The 18,307-nt window shown below is 50.2% G+C and overlaps 1 protein-coding gene across 1 annotated transcript; it reads right to left on the reverse strand.

The window, feature by feature from the left end:
- Positions 1–660: 660 nt before the first annotated feature.
- Positions 661–12,637, reverse strand: OPRL1 (opioid related nociceptin receptor 1). The gene is made up of 3 exons (XM_075166753.1): positions 12,411–12,637; positions 3,079–3,434; positions 661–2,804 (listed from the first exon to the last, which is right to left on the reverse strand). The coding sequence occupies exons 1-3, from the start codon at positions 12,635–12,637 to the stop codon at positions 2,281–2,283; spliced, it is 1,107 nt and encodes a 368-aa protein (XP_075022854.1). The 3' UTR covers positions 661–2,280.
- Between the last annotated feature and the right edge of the window lie 5,670 nt (positions 12,638–18,307).

Below are 18,307 nucleotides of genomic sequence, written 5' to 3' on the forward strand. Positions count from 1 at the left end.
ATTATGTAAGATCATTGCAGCATAGTCATTATAACAAAATCCGTATTAAAAAAATGCCAAACACTGGTATATTTTTCAGAGGATGTAATTCTATTTAAAAACCCAACCAAGAACAATAAAGGGAGGGTGGCTGTTCCTTAGCCAGCCACTAACGAACGCTCTCCTGCTCCCTAATGGCACTGCGAGAAAAGCCTGGCAGTGGCTTCCCAGCTCCACGTACAACCAGACCCAGCACCCCGTCAGACCACGCGATGGGCTGAGAAGACGCAGGGTTGCTCACTGACCAAGGCTGTTATTGTATCCACGAACACAACGGCCCACCAAACTCATTTTTTCAAGGGACACAGCCTGCCAGCAGCGCAGGTCTCGGGGAGTTCTTCTTAGCGTGCTTGGGGGTTGTATGAGATTTCCTAGTGAGTGCTTGGGGATAAACATCCATTGCAAAGTGCTTAAAGTGCCCAGATTTCCTCCTCCCCCTACATTATTCAGGGGAAGCGCTAATTGCAAAGTTTGCTCTGGTATCCCTCCAGATTCCCAATCAAATGCTAATCAGCATGAAAATCCTCCCAGCTTGAGCAGTTTACAAGGGATCTGGGTCCTATACGTGGGACACTGGAATTGCAGCTATATTTTAAGCCCAACCATAAGGGAAACATTCTACATACAAATATAACATTGGATTCTTTTATACAGCATATATAAAGAACATGACAGCATTAAAATATTGGCAAATCAATACATTAAAAATACAGAATCTCATAGACCAGAGCACAAGAAATATATTTACAGGAAATCTGTACAGTCCGGACGACGCTGCCGGTTCTCGCGTTGGAGTTGACCTCCCATCTCCAAAGGGAGGTCAGTGCTTTGCTTCCCCATCAGCACCACTGCCCAGATTTCCCTGGGTTTTTGTGCTACAGGGAGAAATCAAGTCTGCTGTCCCTGCCAGCATGGAGGGCACCCAGTGGTTAAATTCTTCGGGAATGCTTTCATTATCAAACGAAATGACAGGGCATTTCATTTTACAGAAAGCTCTGGCCTACTGGGAGAGGAAAATCAATCTATAGTTGGCAGGAGGGGTGGTACCTCGGCAGCATTTCCCAAGTGCTCTCAGCATCGTGGATCTCATTTCATTAAAAAAATAAACCACATTCCGTATGGTTTGTGCACCGCTTATCTCGTGTGGAGCAGGTGGGACTGTTTTAGGCTGCCCCTCCTACCAGCAATGTCCATGTCCTCTGGAGGAGCTGCTGTTCTGACTTCTCCAAAATGGCTTTCCCCTATACATAAATACATGTATACATAGGCCACTTCATTCCTTCCTCCTCTGACTGAGGAAGATCCCCAAGGCATGCTTGGCAAGATGAAATCCTACGTTATAGCTGTACCTATAGCACTATAGAGATGTGTATGTACAGACACATTCTGTCCATTATTACAATGGAAACACAGAGTTAAAAAAAAAAAAAAGCAATAGCAGCATGTAAACAAGGATTTGTGTTCATTTCATCCATCTTTCCTTCCTCCTCTTCTGAGCCACATTCATCAGTTTTGACAGTCCCTTCTCACCAGCCTGCTCCCCTCGCGAGGCGGAGGGATTTACTGCAGCCCCGTCCGCAGGCGCTGACATTGTCCTCCCCGGGCTCCCGGGGGCTGCCCCCCGCCTGGCTCGGGGCAGCCTGAATTTCCCTTTCCACCAGCTCCCTCCTCTCCCTCCCCGCATCCTTCCCGCTGCGATGACTCATCCTGGAGATGATCTTGGGTTTTTCCTCTGACGGCTGCTGCCCACTTTGGCTTCAGCAAAGTCTAATTTCAGAGCGATACCGCAGGAATAAAACCCGCACCTGAGCACCTGCTGAGCCACGTGAGCTGTCTGCGCCTTAAACAACTCAGGGAGGAAAAAAGAAATGGAATAAGTTTGCATTTTGTCTGTCTCCCAGCAGCAAAAGTGTACGTCCCAGGAGCAATGCCTGTTTTAAACCCTTAACTCCCAAATTCTCAATAATGTTGCAAACCACCAGGGTTTCGCAGGAATCAAAGAGCTGATTTCAAACACGTTCCTTAGTGCAGAGCGCACTGGAATTAAAAACGCATCAAATGGGCTCACTTTTTCTGCATGCTCTTGCAGTATCCAGTTTTCCCAACCCCCAAAATTGTCTTCTCGATTTCTCGCCTCTCAGTTTTGAGGTCCTGCTAAAGAGCCGTTATCTGAGTTAGCTCTGACGTGGGGGTGGTTGGACTCTGCTGGGCGACAGCCACCATGGGAATTTCCATGCCTAGTCAGGCCGGATTGTTAGTCCCCTCCGAGTTCTTGCAGGCATAGGCCACATCCTTGGCGATGCTGCACATCCTGTTGGACATCTGGAGCTCGGTCCTGAAGGCGGTGGGGAAGCAGAACTTCTTGAAGCAGGCCTTGAAGTTCTCATCTAAGAAGGCATAGAGCACGGGGTTCAGGCTGCTGTTGGCGTACCCCAGTGCGGTGCAGAAGCAGGAGATGGCCAGCTCGAGCTCGCTTTCTGCCTTGGCACCCAAGCACTGGACCAGCACGAAAATCTGGATGGGAGTCCAGCAGATGATGAAGACTGCCACCACCACCAGGACCATTCGGGTGATGCGCCTCAGGTTTCGATCCTTCTCCTTGGAGCCTGAGAGGACACGGACGTTCTTGAGTCGTCTGATCATGAGACTGTAGCAAATGGTGATGATCAGCACGGGGATCATAAAGGAGAAGAGAAAGACACAGATGCCAAACACTGGATCCCAGTAATCCACGGGTGAAGGGAGTTTAATTAGACAATCAATTTCTGCACATCAAAAAATAAAAAGGAAGGGAAGGTTAGCAAACCCATATCAAGAAGAAAAGCATCTGCACATTCAGTTTAGTTTAGACACGTTTAATACCGGAAAAGCAGTAGCAGCGATGCAGAGAGGCAAGAGCAGAAAGAAAAGCGTTAAGGTGGCTTCACAGCAGAGAGCTCACCATGCTGATGAAACTGCTACCCCTTCCAATGGCTCCCCAAGCCCACGGGCTCTCCTGGCCACCACCACCTCCCACCCATTGGATGCATTTCTACTGACCGTTGTTTTCATTCTCTGCAGATCCCATCACCATTGCTGGGATGCCAAAGACAGAAGCCAGCGCCCAGATGCAGACATTCACCACTTTGGCCTTGTGGGGAGTGCGGATGTCCAGTGCTTTGATAGGGTGGCAGATAGCAATGTAGCGGTCCACGCTCATCATCGTCAGGGTGAAGGTGCTTGTGAACATGTTGTAGTAGTCTATAGAGATGGCAATCTTGCAGAGGACATTGCCAAAGGGCCAGAAGCCCAGGAATGTGTCTGTCCCCTGGAAGGGTAAGGTCATCAGACACAAGGTATCAGCCAGGGCGAGGTTGAAGATGTAAATGTTGGTTGCTGTCTTCATCTTGGTGAATCTGAAATGTAGGAATGAGCAATGGTCAGAGCTCCACCTGACCATGATGGGTAAGACATTGAAGCCTACTGACGAGGGAATTCTGCCACTTTAGGAAGGAGGTGCTGTATTTTTCTTATGTAACAAGAGATTGAACATCAGCCTCTCCTTTCTACCTCCCACGTGCTTATTGACACACAGCTCAACCAGCTCCTACAACAATACAAATGGTGCCTTCACAATCAGCTTCATGGGCAGGAGAAATTTATTCCCTTAGACAGCAAGTGAGGACCACGAAAGCCTGAGGCTGTCAACTCAAACCGTGCTTTTTGAAAGATGACTTCAGTAAGGCTAACCTAGATTTCATCACATATGGCTTCATTATTATAAATATTAGTGAGCGCTTTATCCCGTAAGCTGATTTGAAAGGCATCATATGGTCCAGGGGTAAGTTGATTAGCCATTTTGTATGGGCTTATAGCCAAAGACTATGGCTAATGTGAGCTATCAAATCAGAATGGGCAAGATGGCCAGCCCTGGCCTGTGGCAGCTAAAAACTGGCGAGGAATGAGGTTTACATCAGAAATTGAAATATCACAATGGGACTTTCTAAAGAAAGGGGTAGTTTGCAGATAAAGTCATGAGTCAACTCTACTTCAAAAGGGTTTTTGTCATTTCTATATTACCTTTATCACATGAACTGACTGCCCCAGAAGAAGATTCACCTTGCTCTATTGATAATCATCTCCTTTTTACACATGGGAAATGATGCAAAGAAAGATGTGATCACCTACCCAAGGACACATGCAGAGTCTGCAGAAATGGAAACTCAATGGTGGCTCTGTGACTGAATCTAACATTTCAGCTCCAGGATGTTCCTCTCATGGACAAAATAAGAGTTCAAATAGGTATAATTTTAAAACTACAGCTCATCTATCGTTTACTATACTAATGGCCTTTGCAGAAATGTTGCCAGAAATGGCAGACAATGATGTGTGTTATTAACAGAGGGCAAGTTCATTTGAGGGCAACACTTAAACCCATAAATTGCTGCACTATTTGCAGTTTGATATGTGTTGGAATATTATGGAGTCTGATTTGACCTAAATAGCTCTTTTTGTCAAATTGATTCAGAACAGCAAACCCACAACTGCACCCGCCAATGATCCGAGCTTCAGCTCTTGATGGATTATTTGAATGGTTGGAGGAACATTATCACTGCCACGCTCTGAACTCTGCGGAGACATGGTGACATAGCCAGGTTTGCAAGAATAACAGCCAGGGCATCCACAATCCAGAATATAAAGTCTACTTTCTTACCCCTCTTAGAGCTCTAAGCTGCATTTGTATTAGAAGTCAGATGTTTGAAAGTGGTTTCAGAAAGCAAGAACAAACAGTAATATATTTGACCTTGGAGGCCAAGGGAAGCTTTTGGAGCGGGTGGACGTTGATGGAAGTACTCGAGGTTCCCACGTACGCCTGAGTCAGGCTCCTCCTGGCCCAGAAATCACAGCAGCCAAGACAGCGGGTTCTTAGAAAGCCAGCCCAGATCAGATAAACTTATATAACCAAAAGCAGTAGAGGAAAAATACCAGTGTCTTTCCTATTGTGAAGGCATGAAGAAGCTGTGAAGCTGTGAACCCCAGAGCAGCAGCATCTCAGGGTAGGCGAGTTTTGCTTTTTTGTTTGAATTCTTGCAGTTGGCATAAATGAAGCAATGCACACGGGGAGCGTGAGATGGGTCTGTGAATGGATTCAGACACTTTCCCCTCTAGGTCACAAGGGAGGGGATAATTAAAATTAAGAAATTAAATCACTGTTCTTTATCAGCCCACACAAAAATAAGTATCATCAGCTTAGCCTTCAGGAAATTATTCAGTCATCTAAGACTGTGTCAGCAAAGGTCTCCTGGGAGCTGTAGTCTTCCTCTGTACACCACAGACCTGGCTGGGCTTGCCCAGCTTCCCAAAGGTCAAGCTTGTTCCAGTCCATCCTTCCAGGAGGGCTGGACTTGGAGGCAATTCATCAACACGCCTCTAATTCTGACTGCTTTTATGTTTAAACGATGTTTAAACATCCTGATGTTTAACTCGAGGGAATAACAACTGCATTTTTGAACCATGATGGGCAACTTCACCACTATGAAACAGAAAAAATTAAAGGGTTTTAATTAAAGGGTTTTATTGTGGGTTTTTTTGTTTGGTTGGTTGGTTTTTTTTAAACCAGTGGGAGAAACAAGCAGCGATCCACCCACCCCACCCCTCCCACCCATCCAGCATCCATGGAGGACAACGTTGCCTCCATGCACGCTCCTGTGTCCCCAGCACAGTGAGAAGTTTGGGGCATCGCAGCTAACCCTGAGCCCGGGCTGTGCAGATTGCAAACCTTCAGCTCCCTCTTGCTGCCCTCCACCCCAGGACCTCGCTGGTCCCTCTCCTCTAGACACATCTCAGCAAGAATTCAGAGTCCAGGAGCAATTGCTTAAGCCTGGCCCTGCAAAATCTGCTCTCCCCCAAAGCACGGATCTGCTCCCCCTTTCCTCACTCCCTCCGAGGTGACGGCAGAGCTGCCTTCCCTCACTCCCTCCAACGCGGGGACGTGCTGGGGTGGCTGGCCCACCACTTACCTCCTTCAACCCACCTTCAAGTGGATTTTAAGGCTGATTTTGTGCTCTTGAAAGGTGGGGAAATTAATTTACACCTAATTAATTACTTCTAGCTCCACTTTCTCCGCACACTGAGAGCCAACAGCCATTATCCCAACCAACCAATGTTCCCAAACATTTCCAGAATGTTCAGTACAAACAAAAATCAATTAATCACTTCTCTGTGGATTAACCTCTTTTTCTTTTCCTCCGGGAACTGAAAGCGTTCTCTTTCTTAATCTGCACAAAAAAAAGACAAATTAAACTCTCGGGCTTTAGGAGGCACCTAAGGTCCCCCCCACGGCACAGCTCCGATGCGGATAAGCTGTGGCCTCCGTGGAGGACATTACCTCCCCGCTGAGCCACTTTCTTGCATTCGGTCATGGAGGCAATTTCCTAATGGACCATCTCCCACAGGGCGGGTCTCAGCTCTCCATCCAGCTCCACCTTTGTCACAAAAGCAATCGCTTTGCTCTGCTCTCCTGTTCTCCCGGCTGCTGAAGCCTAAGAGGAAAGACGTCTGGATACCAGCTCAGCACTCGGCTTCCCCCTCCTTTGTGCTACGTGGCCCTCGGGCAGCATTACCTGGAACAAAGCTGTGCTGCAGCGAGGGGAACCCTCGGGAGGAGGAGATGGGTAGGAAAGAGCTCTTCCCCATACTGGGTTTTCAGGTCCTGTTTTTCACAAGGACAGATTCTGTCCCTGGCTGAGCCACAAACCTGTCGTTTTAGCATCCTTCCCTCCTTTCCACCCAGGCACCGCGAGGCTGCAGGGCAGCAAGCAGCTCCCCTGGGCTAAGGACCAGCCAGCTGTAGCAAACCCACAACCCGAAATGGGGCTGCAGACACCAGGGGCAGAGGGACGGGAGCAAAGCCTTCAGCCCTGGGGAACTGGGAGCATTATCTCCAGGAGCAATCTGCCTCTGGGAGCCTCTTGATTTTGATACTCGTAGCTCCAGCTAATCAGGATGCAGACAGTGCTGTTCACCTTGAGCAGCTCCCTCCGTTCCCACCCCACACCCTGGCATCAGCGACAGCCTTTGCCGCCCTCCCCGGACACGCACAGGGAAGCAAAAAAGAGCAGAAAAGGCTCAGGGAGGATTTTTGCTGAGCTGCTCCCACCCTCCGACGGTGGAAATCAGCACGGGTTCACTGACACCCCTGCTCCCAACCTGCTCCTAGCCCAGAGGTTGTATGAAGCTGATATTTGATCTGGCACATACCGTCGTGATTTGTGTCCTCCCAGCCATACACCCACACCGTGCTCTCCGTGTCCCTGCTGCTCTGATCACCTTTTCAGAGCCCCCTCATCCTGAAATTACCCAATTCAAGCCAGCTTATTCTTAATGGTTCAGCAAGCCACAAAAAAACCCCAGAGAATTTAAGAAGGACAAATTTAAATCACTTAAAGCCAGACACCACAGCAAAAGCAGCCACCAACACCGGCACGTAAAAGCCTGTTAATGACCTGGCAGGACGGTGACTGACCGCAGGGGTTAAGGAGCCAGCCAGGGCGAGCAGCAATGCTTTGGGAGAGATGATTTCCTTGCCCTTTGAGTCTTGCTGCCATGTCTGGGTGACACTGGTGCCCGCCCTCCTCAAGGTGCTCTCTGGGGACATTGGATGGCCCCGATCGCTGCCATGCCAAGGGCAGAGGCTGGGGGGCTGCTGCCGCAAAAGCCTCTACAACTCACCCGGGGGCTCGCAGGGATGCTCATGCAACCCCGAGCGGGCACATGGCCACCAGGAACGGTGCTTCGGTCTAAAGAGGGTGTTCGCTAGCATCCATCCTGCAGCAAGGTGCTCTCATCTCTGTTCACACACCAGATCCACCTCTGCTGAATTGCTCATGTCCTAAATGCTACCCCTGCTCCCAGGAATTGCCCAGTCCCTGAAAAGCCCTGAGTCCCAAATTAAACATCGTAGAATTACTGCTGCACATAGGTAACTCCTTTCCACTCATCCCACGGAAGCCAGGGGAAACCAAGAGCCCTCCAGCACACACTGGAGCCGCAGGAGCTGTGTTCGCAGGGGGCAGACACGGCTGTGTGAGCCACGGGCTGAGCCCCTGGGTGGAGGCACAGCTCACCCGGGCCTGCGGGAGCCTGGAAATCGGGGAGTTGCAGACCTGCCCTTTGGAGCGGGTCCCCCTCCTGCTCCCCTCGCCATCCTCCCCCTGGCTCCGATCGCTCCGCACAGCAGAGTCCTTGGTGTGGGTTTCCCTTTTCTACAAATTGCAACAATTGTCTTTTTTTCTTTTCCAGGAAAAACTAACAGAGGGGGATCTGGAGAGAGCTGAGGTCTCAGACGGCCCCGACGGTGTCTGCTGGGTCCATGCCGCATTAAACACTCACTTGATTTCAGCTCTGAGACACACAGCTGGCCAAGGCTCTTCCTTTAGAAAGCTTTCTATTAAGAAATCAGCATCTCTGCAATGTCATAATTAACTTCATTTTCCCTGTCTCATCACAGCCAGCTGCCCTCACCCTATTCTCAGGGATCGATGCAGTTTTCAAGCAGAGTAATGGCTGGCACAGCCATCCCCAGGCAGCCGCCCGGTGCAGCACCTCCCCATCACAGCCCTGGAAGCTGCGAATGAAAGTGTAGGGACCTAACAGCCCTAATCTGCCTAAACAGCCGCTTAAAATGCTCTGAAACAGTCTTCTTCAATAGGGAGAGCTGAGCATCCCCAGTACTTTGCCGGGCTCCCAACAGAGAGCTGCCGTGGCAAAGAGAAGTGCCCTAGAAACAAGGCATCATTCCCACGGGGGCCTGATCCAGGCAAGCAGAGCCAACACTGAGGGAGGGAGTCCTCCAGATCATCACTGCTGAGCATCGCAGCAGCATGATGGAGCTAGGGACGACAGAGGACTTCCTGGGCCAGAAGCTGCATGTTGTCCCTGGTCCCTTCCCTGGCACACCGGTGGAGGACTGGGGGTCCATCACACCAAGTGCAGCAACACTTTAGTGGCTCTCAGCACCACCTCCAGCCCCATGGGTCATCCAACCCCATGGCCATTGCAAGAACAATACGTTCCCCTTCTCTTTTCTTCCTAAGAACAAAGCTCTCTGGCATCCGGCCTTGCAGCATTCAGTTAATAGATAAGAGGGACCTCAGCAGCCTGGTTTCCCCCGCTCTCCCCCCAAACCCTCTCTGCCTCGTGCTGTTCAACTCCTTGTTTCACATTCATTAAAAAACAGTACAGGAAATATATGCAGAAGAGAGCAAACAGCAGAAGGAGGAGGGAGGGGAGGCATTGTCTCCACGGGCAAGGAACTCCACAACGAGCGCGCAGAACAAAGCCGCAGACAAGGCAGGTTTCCACAATAGGCCCTTTACTGTCCAGGAAATCGTGTTCCTGACGAGAGCCCTTCTCGGTCTTATCCAATTAGTGCTGTTCAGCACTAGAAGGGGATCGACAGTCACATGATAACTGTCTCTACAAAGTAATCATTCCAAATGTTAAATCACTCCAAATATAATAGAGACATAGGCTGGGTTCTACAAAAGAGGGGAAAACCCAGAAGAGGCTTTGAGTTTGTATTTTTGTGTGCAATACCGAGAGATTTTAAACTTTTCCCTCAGTGCTGCAAAAAACTCATTCAAGAGGAACAAAACCCAAGCCTTCGTGATGCCTCCAATTTCCTCAAGTGTTGTCTTTGTATTTCCCAACTCCCTCTTAAACAGGAAACAGTCACTGTCTATGTCACTGTACCATTCTTCTACTGGAAGATAATATACCGGTTTCTTACAGGTTGTGTAGCATGCTGCAGTCCGGTTATCCCTGGTGAAATGTAAGCATGGAAAGAAAAAAAAAAAAGCTTTTGTAGAGTGCACCATACCTATAGATGATAGGGGTGCAGCACAGAATTAATGGAAGAGATATATCATTAAGAGTCCCACAGCCCCATGTTGACTTACCAGCAACCAACATTCAACCTACTGAAAAAAGATGCTATTTAAGGCACGAAGCCCAGAAGCACCAATGCTCCAGTCTGGGGAGAAAAACCTGTGTTTGAGAAATCGTCAACATTCTCCTTGCATGGCCACTAATTTGGCAGCTCTGCGTGAATCTGCATACATGACCAGGGTCAAGTCCAGTTTATCACCAAACCTGCTCCTGACCTTAACAGACAGGGCAAGGAGAGAAAAATCCTGGGCAGAAATAACCAGAAGTTGCAGTTACTCACCAGACCAAGAAGGGTCCTTTCCCTGGGTATAACTCAGGGTGAGTCTCAGCCAGTACTGAGCTCCCAGGAGATACTGATGGAGAGGAGCAGTAGCTTCTTCTGCATGTGTTCTAGCTCAGTTACAACTTCCACAGCACACATTATTCAAGTGGCCCCTCCAGGCTCACAGAGAAGTTTTTGGGGAAAAAGAGAGGTGAATCCCCAAAAAGGAGTACCCACATAATTAAAACTTCTATTAGCTCTTGTATATATATAGGGATTTACTGGATAAAGGGGAAAGAGAAGTGGAAAAGGCCTGAAGAACATGGGGTGACCTGTCTCAGTTTTCAATTGTTTAGAACCAGTAAAACCAAGGGACACAAAAAAAAAAGCTATGTTCCAGGGGAAATGCCAGTGCTAAATCCCACTTTCTTTTCTTGGGTCCCATTTGTCCAACTGGAAGGTATCAAAGCCAAAAAGGAGCAGAACAGAAGCCACCATTTTGAAAGCCTGGCCCCGCATAGCCATGGCACACATCCACCCTGACCAGGATGCCGGGTTGGGACATTCATATTCTTGGTCACAGCCCAGGGCAGGGGCCAGCGGGGTCCTGCTGTCCACATCCCACGAGACCTTTGCGGACAGGGAGAAGATTTCTGCCAAGGCTTCTCCTTCTTACACACGTCTAAGGTTCAAGCATGGGGCATGGGCTCCCTTCCCCTGCACGCACACTGGCTGGCATTCCCAGGGAGCTGCATCGCCGCGGGAGAAGGACTTCTCGCTCCCAGAGCCTCACTACTCACCACACTTACACGCACCCACAAACACCGCGCCTGCTCGCATGGTTGCTACTACACTGAACAGAAACACGAGCTCTCCAAACGTGGCACTGCGAACCTCCTCTCCCCGTCTCCAGGCTCCCCAGGGCTAACGTGATCCCTTCTCCCTGCCATAAACTCCCCGGCAGGAAGAGCACGGACAGGCAGCCTGATGAACAGCCACGTCGCTTTGCCCTTGTAGCAGAGATTTAGCTGCCGTTCACTGGCCTGTGATACCGAAGACTTCATTTTGCAGCATCTCCCCCAGCCGAGTTGTGTGTATTCAAGGGAAAGATGCTTTGGAAGCAGCAGGGCTCCTGGCAGGAGCGAGACTTAATCTCATCAGTGTCTGAATATCTGCTAAATATTTTCGTCCTCTGTTGGAGGAGAAAACAAACTGATCTTGTCTTTTCCGTGCTGGCAGCATCCACCTGCACCAGGATTCTGCTCGACGTGTTTAAAATGGAAGCTCACTCCTAACACACAGGTACAGAGATCAGAAGGGGGTTGCTGACACAGAATCACAGCCCTAATGGTTGTATAAACTTATTTTGTACTTACGGGGGGGAATAGGGTTTCTGATTCCAGGAAATAGGGTGGTTTGAACCGCAGCAAAACCAGACAGGGATACTTAAAATGCCAGGAACGTGCAGGGAGGCTGGACAGTGCTGCTGGAGTGGTGCAGGCTCCGTGCTCTGTCCCTCTGCAAAGGTCCCCCTGCTCTCCCCACTTCAGCATGAGGAGCCAGAGAACTTGCCCTCACCTCTGCAGCACCCTGTCACATCTTATTTATGTCTATAGTTTCAAAAGACTTGGAAGAGCTACATTTGTGATTTTTCCCCTGTAAAAGTAAGACTGAGCCTCCCAGCAGGCCCTTTCCCTTGCAACTAGACTCGGCTTCGGAAAGCGCCAGCTCCCAGATGGAGCAGCACCTGCAGCCACAGCTGGGGTGCCGGACACGGCACAGGAGGGAGAGGTCCTGTTACAGATCTGGCACATCCTGGCAGCAGGATGCTCCCAGCGCATTGCCCTCCCCAGGGACACCCAGCTCCCTGCCTAGCTGTTTGCAAAAAAGTCCTTTTTTTTGAGCAGATCTGATCGCTCTGTTCCATTCTCTGGGTTAAACTTTAGGAGGCACCAGAGGGCAGCTGAAAGCTGGTGGGAACCTTCATCACAGCCTAGGAAGGGAGAAAAACAAATAAAACCAAAACAATAAAACGAATGCCACATCGTTACCTCTACAGCACATCGCAATTACCAGGGAAGCGCCTGCCTGCTTCACCCGCGGCAGGGATTTAGCGGGGGAAGGTCTGCCCTGCTCTCAGCCCTCCCCGCAGCCTCCCCAGCGTGCTGCCTGCGTGTCCTACCTGACGATCACATACATGACGGAGCAGTTGCCCACCAGCCCCACAATGCACACAATGGAGTAGACAACGACAATGGTGATCTTGATGCTCAGCGGCAGGAAGCTGTCCCCCGTGCCGTTGTTGAACCAGTTACTGGGGAGAAAGCTCAGGTTCAGCATGGAGGAGTCGTTCAGCAGCTTTCTCAGGTCAGGGTCTTCCAAAATATGGGCAGGGAAGAGCGGATCCATCCTGAAGCACCAACCTGTGCCAAGGACCTGGGGCAAAGAGACAGTTTTAAGATCTGCTGATCAATCGGGTAGCGTGGGACCGTAGCAAAGCATGTGCGTGAGAAATGCTGGTGAGAAGGATGATTTATTGCCGGGGAGCGCACAGCCCCCCTCAAACCTCCCCAAGAGCATTTTAACGGGATGCAACCCTGAGAGCTTGGTGCATCCTGAGCACACAGGGAGCTCACGCCTATCTCCACACCGCCAGCGCAGGGGACATGCGGGCTGCACAACGCCATCCCTCCCAAGCGTTGGATGCTCCTACCTGCCTCTCCCAGCCCTGCCGGGTCGGTGAGTCCCTACACGCGCCTTTGTACCCCCAAACCTCCCCCATGCCCTCCGAGAGCCGCCGCAGCCCCCCGCTGGGGCTGGGGGCTCGCCCCGCTGCTGGGGCACACACACACACACACCCCCCACCCCGCGGCCCCTGCCCCCATCCAGCCCCGGTAAAACGGCAGGAAAAGCCCAAAGTTGAAAATAAGCCCCCGCTGGCTGCTTACCTGCGTGCGGGTTTCCCCTCTAACGCGGCTCCCTGCCCCGCGGCTCCGGGCGAGGCTGCGCTCCCCGGGGCCGCATCCAGGCACCCCCGGGCTGGGGGGGGGGGCACAAAGCCGGGCTGCGGGCACGGCCGGAGGCTCCGCTTCGGAGGCAGTCGGTGGAGGGGAGGGGGGTAAGGGGCTGCTCCTCGCAGGCAGGGATGCTGCCAGCGCAGGGGGCTGCACCCCGGAGCCCACGTTTTTAACGAAAAGGGAGGGATGGGGGAGAGGGAGGGAGGACGGACGGCGGCTGGGCAGAGCCAGCCCCGGCTGCCTGGCTTCTCCCACTGCGTAAGAGAAAAGCGGGGGGAGGAAGGAGGAAAAGGGGGGGGGGGAATAATAAATAACCAAAGGCACCAAACGGAAAGCCAGCCCACACCTGCGAGCCCAAGGGCAGCGTCCTCCCCCCGCTCCCGCAGGCGCTGCCGGCAGCCCCCCCCCGGAGCGGGGAGAGGGGGTCCAGCCCCCCCCGCCAAACCCTGCCGCAGCCCCCAGCTGCGGAGGGGACCCGCAGCCTACCTGGGGTGGGCTCCCACCCAGATGCGCTGGGAAGAAGGGAAGGGAAGGATCAGGGCACTGGGGAGATAGGAGATACGGCTTCGGGAAGCGAATTCCTCCCTCCTCTGCAACCTGAACGCTGTGCTAGCGCAGGAGAAGCAGAATGGGGAATTTGACCTAGAAACTGGCAAAAATACAAGGAGGACTGAAAACTGAGGGGGGAGAAAATTGTTATTATTTAGTATTCTTATAGTGGCATTTGCTAAAGGTCATTTTTGTAACCCAAAACATCCTGCACTTTGGATCAGAGTTAGAGCAGCACATTCATTTCAAGAAGCTGCAGTGGTAAATTCATTACCTTGGGGTGGGGCGATCCATGCAGACCCCACAGGTCCCTGCCCTCCCCAATTTGGCCATGTGACATTGACCCTGATAGACTCAGTGCCCAAGAGCTGCAGAGCCCCCCAGGTATGCCACCCCTCCAAACAGGGTGCAAAGAGGTCTTTGGGGTCCATCCCCAGTTTGATCCTAGATCAGAGGCAGACTGACTGCTGAGAACTAGAGCCTCATGGTCTGGTGCCTCTGGCCATCTATAGTGTTTCCCCGAAGAAGCCATTTCCCAACAGTTTGTGTTGGGGACACAAGCAGAGACACACGGGTCAGATCCAATTTGGGACATATTGCTATTGCCCAGAAGATGGAGAAAAGGAAAATGAGCTCTTGGGCAGCAAATGCTGCTTCTCTTCCAGAGCCCACAGACAGCCCAACGCAGAGCTGCTTGGCCCAGCAGACACATTCATGCTCTAATTCTGCTTTAATGGATGTCTGGAGATATTCAGCACAGAACTGCACCTTCTTTACAACAAATGTAGCAGTATGGTATGGCAATGCACGGTAATTTTCCTGAATACTTCTGTAAGAGCCAGTCTTGGCTCTAACAGGGAACAAGGGAAAGAGCATCACCCAGAGATACAGCCCTCTTGTGAAATACAACTAGTCTTAGTGCTTCAAGAAGTTGGGGTTTTTTTGGTCAGTCCATTAACAAGAGAGTGTGAAATAAATACTAGACTAGACATTACTTTAATTGTTAATGGATTGATTTTCAAAGGCTGAAGGAAGGACAGCAGTAAATCAGTGTGAGAGAGCCCAGCTGGACAGCCCAGGAGTCTATGGGAAAAGTGTTTGCAAATTCAGCTCTGCTCCTCTCTGCTGGCTCCCACCCCAGTAAATGCACTTAGCCCTTCACATACTCATTTTATGTTAATTCAGTGCAGTAAATACAGCATGTTCACCTATTCATCTTGTTGCGGTGCTTGTTTTGACTCAACACAGCCTAGTGTTTTGGAATGACTACTGTAAAAGGGGATCAGGATTGCCACCTTGAACTACTGACAGCCAAGACATGTTTTGTGTCTGGAACAAAAACTCTTCCAAAAATTCTCCTCCTCCATTCATCTAGCATCTTCACACTGTTCAGCCCTGTCCTCTTGCACAGCAAAAAGCCCAGGATGTTTATGCTGCACCTTCAGTCCCAGTCCCACTGTTCTGCATGATTTGACTCCAATCCTAATTCAACCATGAAAAGATCTCTCCTTCCAGAACATCTCATGGTATCTTACCTTCCACTTTTCTCAGGATCCCTGGGATGAGAGGGGCACAGTCATTTCAAGAACAGGAGACTGGCCAGATGTCCTCCTCATCAGAAGTCTTCCTCGTGTCCATTGGGGTCTATGCACCAAGACTGAGAAGGAAGGCCACCAAGATTTCACCTACGTGATCCAAAATGACTTTTCCCACCCTATTTCTTAGAAAAACAGAACAACAGGCTTGTTCTCTGCTTGGTTAATGCATATATCTTGGCAGAGGCAGGACTCTGGGCTTTCCCCTACACACCTATAGCACATCTATCTCCAAACTCCTGGAGCATCAGTGCAGTTGTGGATGAACAAACCTTATCTATTTCAAGCTAACCTGGTTCTAGTGCCAATAATTATATCTACCATTGTTTCAACCAGGTTAACTTTACAGACACTGTTCCTAAATTTGAAGAATTTTTGCTGCTTTTGCAGAAAACAGCCCACAGACACCTGCATTTCCTAATAGCAACAGCCCACGGTTTTTACAGGAGGTGAAGATGCCTGCACGTCAGAGCTGTTTTGCCACCTTTAGCACAGTTTGCCAATCTGTTTAATCAAGGCCACCATGAGCAGAGAATTAATTTTGCAAGATGTGAAATCATTTCCCATGCAGGGAACAAGCACCTGGGCTAGAGAGGAGAGGGAGGAAGGCTGGGGGGATGCAGAGTGTGCTGGAGAGGCTGGAAAGCAAACGTTCAAAAATGCAGCCGTCGCTCCTGCCATGATGGGCACCTGCCAACCATGTGCCAAGGGCTAATTAGCCAAGTTTGTACCACCACCACGGGTGGTGGGTGAAATTTATTCTTTGGACATTAATGATCACACAGAAATTCAGCAGCCGAGAACAGGCACAGCCAGGGAAACACACAGCCTCATTTCTCCCACCACTGTCCACACCATAAACACTGAAAACACCTCTGGCTAATACACACACCCACCACTCATCAAAACTGATGGCACTGGCAGTGCATTACCATTGGTGAACCCATTCATTTCCAGTACCGTAAAACTGAGCTCAAGGTGTTTGGTAGCCTGAGAAACAGATGCGACAGGCAGATAGAATTGTTATTTGCTGTTAAACATTTACGCAAAAAAAGCACAAAGGGTCTTGTTTCCCTGATCAACTGTTCACACTTTTCAATAGCCAGCTGTTGGCTGCTCAAACCGCCCCAGATTCACCCCTCCAGTAAGAACTGCATCCGCGGAGCACTCCCTCTGGTTCTCCGTTTCACCTTCTTCAGCCCTGGCCTTGCAAGTGCTTCCCTGAGCTCTCTGCCGCTTTCTCCCAGCTTTCTGGTTTTGCTAAGCATATGTGCAAATCAAGGAAAGCCCAGCAATGGCTCGGGCTAGCCATGGCCTCCCCAAGGCCAGTATTACCAGCGAGCACTGGGAGGTCCTTGAGCATCGCTGCTCCCTTCACTGGGTCAGTGCTGGGCAGGGACATTAACATTAACATTACCTGTGTCTGCAGCTGAGCAGGCAGAGCAGCGCCAGCAGGCACGGCATCTTTCAGCAAACCACTAAACACTAAGGAAACAACCAGAGCAGGTATTACGTTTTAGTAAAAAAAAAAAAAAACAAAACAACACACCACCCATCAAAAAAACAACACACCAAACTGCATTACACCTAGAGAAGTTAGGGCAAGAGCTCTTTTCCAGAGCTGAAAAACCTGCAAAACAGACATGGAAAATGACGTCTAGGATGGTGAAGCTATGGAAGAGCACAGGGAAGTCACTGCTCAGCCCTGCACCAGCTCCAGAAGAGCAAGAGATGTTGGGTTCAGTATATGAACACTCCAACTGCTTTACATAATACCACAGATCTATGGCATACAACTAGAGCATCTGACAAACGGCAGGAAGTAATGAATGAAAAGTCATAACAAAGTGAAAAAAATTGTCTCCTGAGCCCCAAAAACCACTTCCCCAGAGTCCTCTCTACAAGGGGATTCAGCGGTCCTTCACAGAGACGGTGGTGACAAATTCTGTTCCTTGTGTGATGTTATAAATCATGTAACCACGCAAGGCGAGAGAGATTCCAGAAGTGGATTATCTGCCCTCCGTCGCCTACGGAGTTGTTCAAAGAATGAGAAATAACATCTATTAAGAAGGGGGACACTGGCTTCTTCAATATTTGCAATAATACATATTCATTGTAGCTTCTGCATTTGCTCCATCAGACTCCTTTCAGAGATGGCAGAAATCGCTGCAGACCCTCTTTTGCAATGCTAAGCATCAGAACAACGAAATTAAAACAGAATAACTTTCACAAGGAGCAAACAGGGAACAAACACAGTGGGGAAAAAAGGGTTCCAGCTGACTTCAGCTTGCACTGGGACACTACTTAAAACCCAGACCCACGGAGGGAACAGGGTCAGCAGGATGTCACAGGCCACGTCCCCACCTCTTTCAAAGTCCCCATTTCCCTTCCATGATCATTGAACTTCTCGGAGAGAGCACATTTGAGACAAGATCTCAGGATGCACATGGCAGGGTGACGGTGAGGGTCCAGTCCGCATCACAGGTGACTGATCCCCGTATGTCCCATCTACTCTTGGACCTAGCCATAAATATAGGACCAGACACTTGCACACAGCCTTTAGCTCAAGCCAGCAGAGAAAGGCAGCTGAGCTCATCCAGCCCCACGTCCCCAGAAGGCAGCTCCACCTGCCTGCTCTCGATGCTTGCTGTGCCACAGCCATGGGGTCGGTGCCTGCTACCCTCCGTACCCTGAAAACCCAACATTGCTGCTGGCTGGGCTCCTCCCTGCCCATATCTGAGGCTGCAAGCAAGGAACTGATCCATAGGAACAGGCATATTATACAATAAAACCATTTCCTATAAGAGACAGCTGATCCCCAGGAGCACCTCGTAACAGAGCTGGAGTCAACTGATTCCTCTTTCTAAAATAGCAGGACAGTGAGACAAGTACAATTCATGCCCATTTCAAGCACAAAT

The sequence above is a fragment of the Calonectris borealis genome, chromosome 17, assembly GCF_964195595.1.
Source record: "Calonectris borealis chromosome 17, bCalBor7.hap1.2, whole genome shotgun sequence".
In the NCBI taxonomy this organism is placed as follows: domain Eukaryota; kingdom Metazoa; phylum Chordata; class Aves; order Procellariiformes; family Procellariidae; genus Calonectris; species Calonectris borealis.

Bases quoted from the DNA above. Each gene is read 5' to 3' on its own strand.
- OPRL1 (XM_075166753.1), bottom strand. From the start codon at position 12,637: ATGGATCCGCTCTTCCCTGCCCATATTTTGGAAGACCCTGACCTGAGA. The intron at 3,435-12,410 runs GTAGGACACGCA...CCTACATTTCAG, and splicing joins GTCATGTATGTGATCGTCAG to ATTCACCAAGATGAAGACAG. The intron at 2,805-3,078 runs GTCAGTAGAAAT...TTTGATGTGCAG, and splicing joins TGCAGAGAATGAAAACAACG to AAATTGATTGTCTAATTAAA.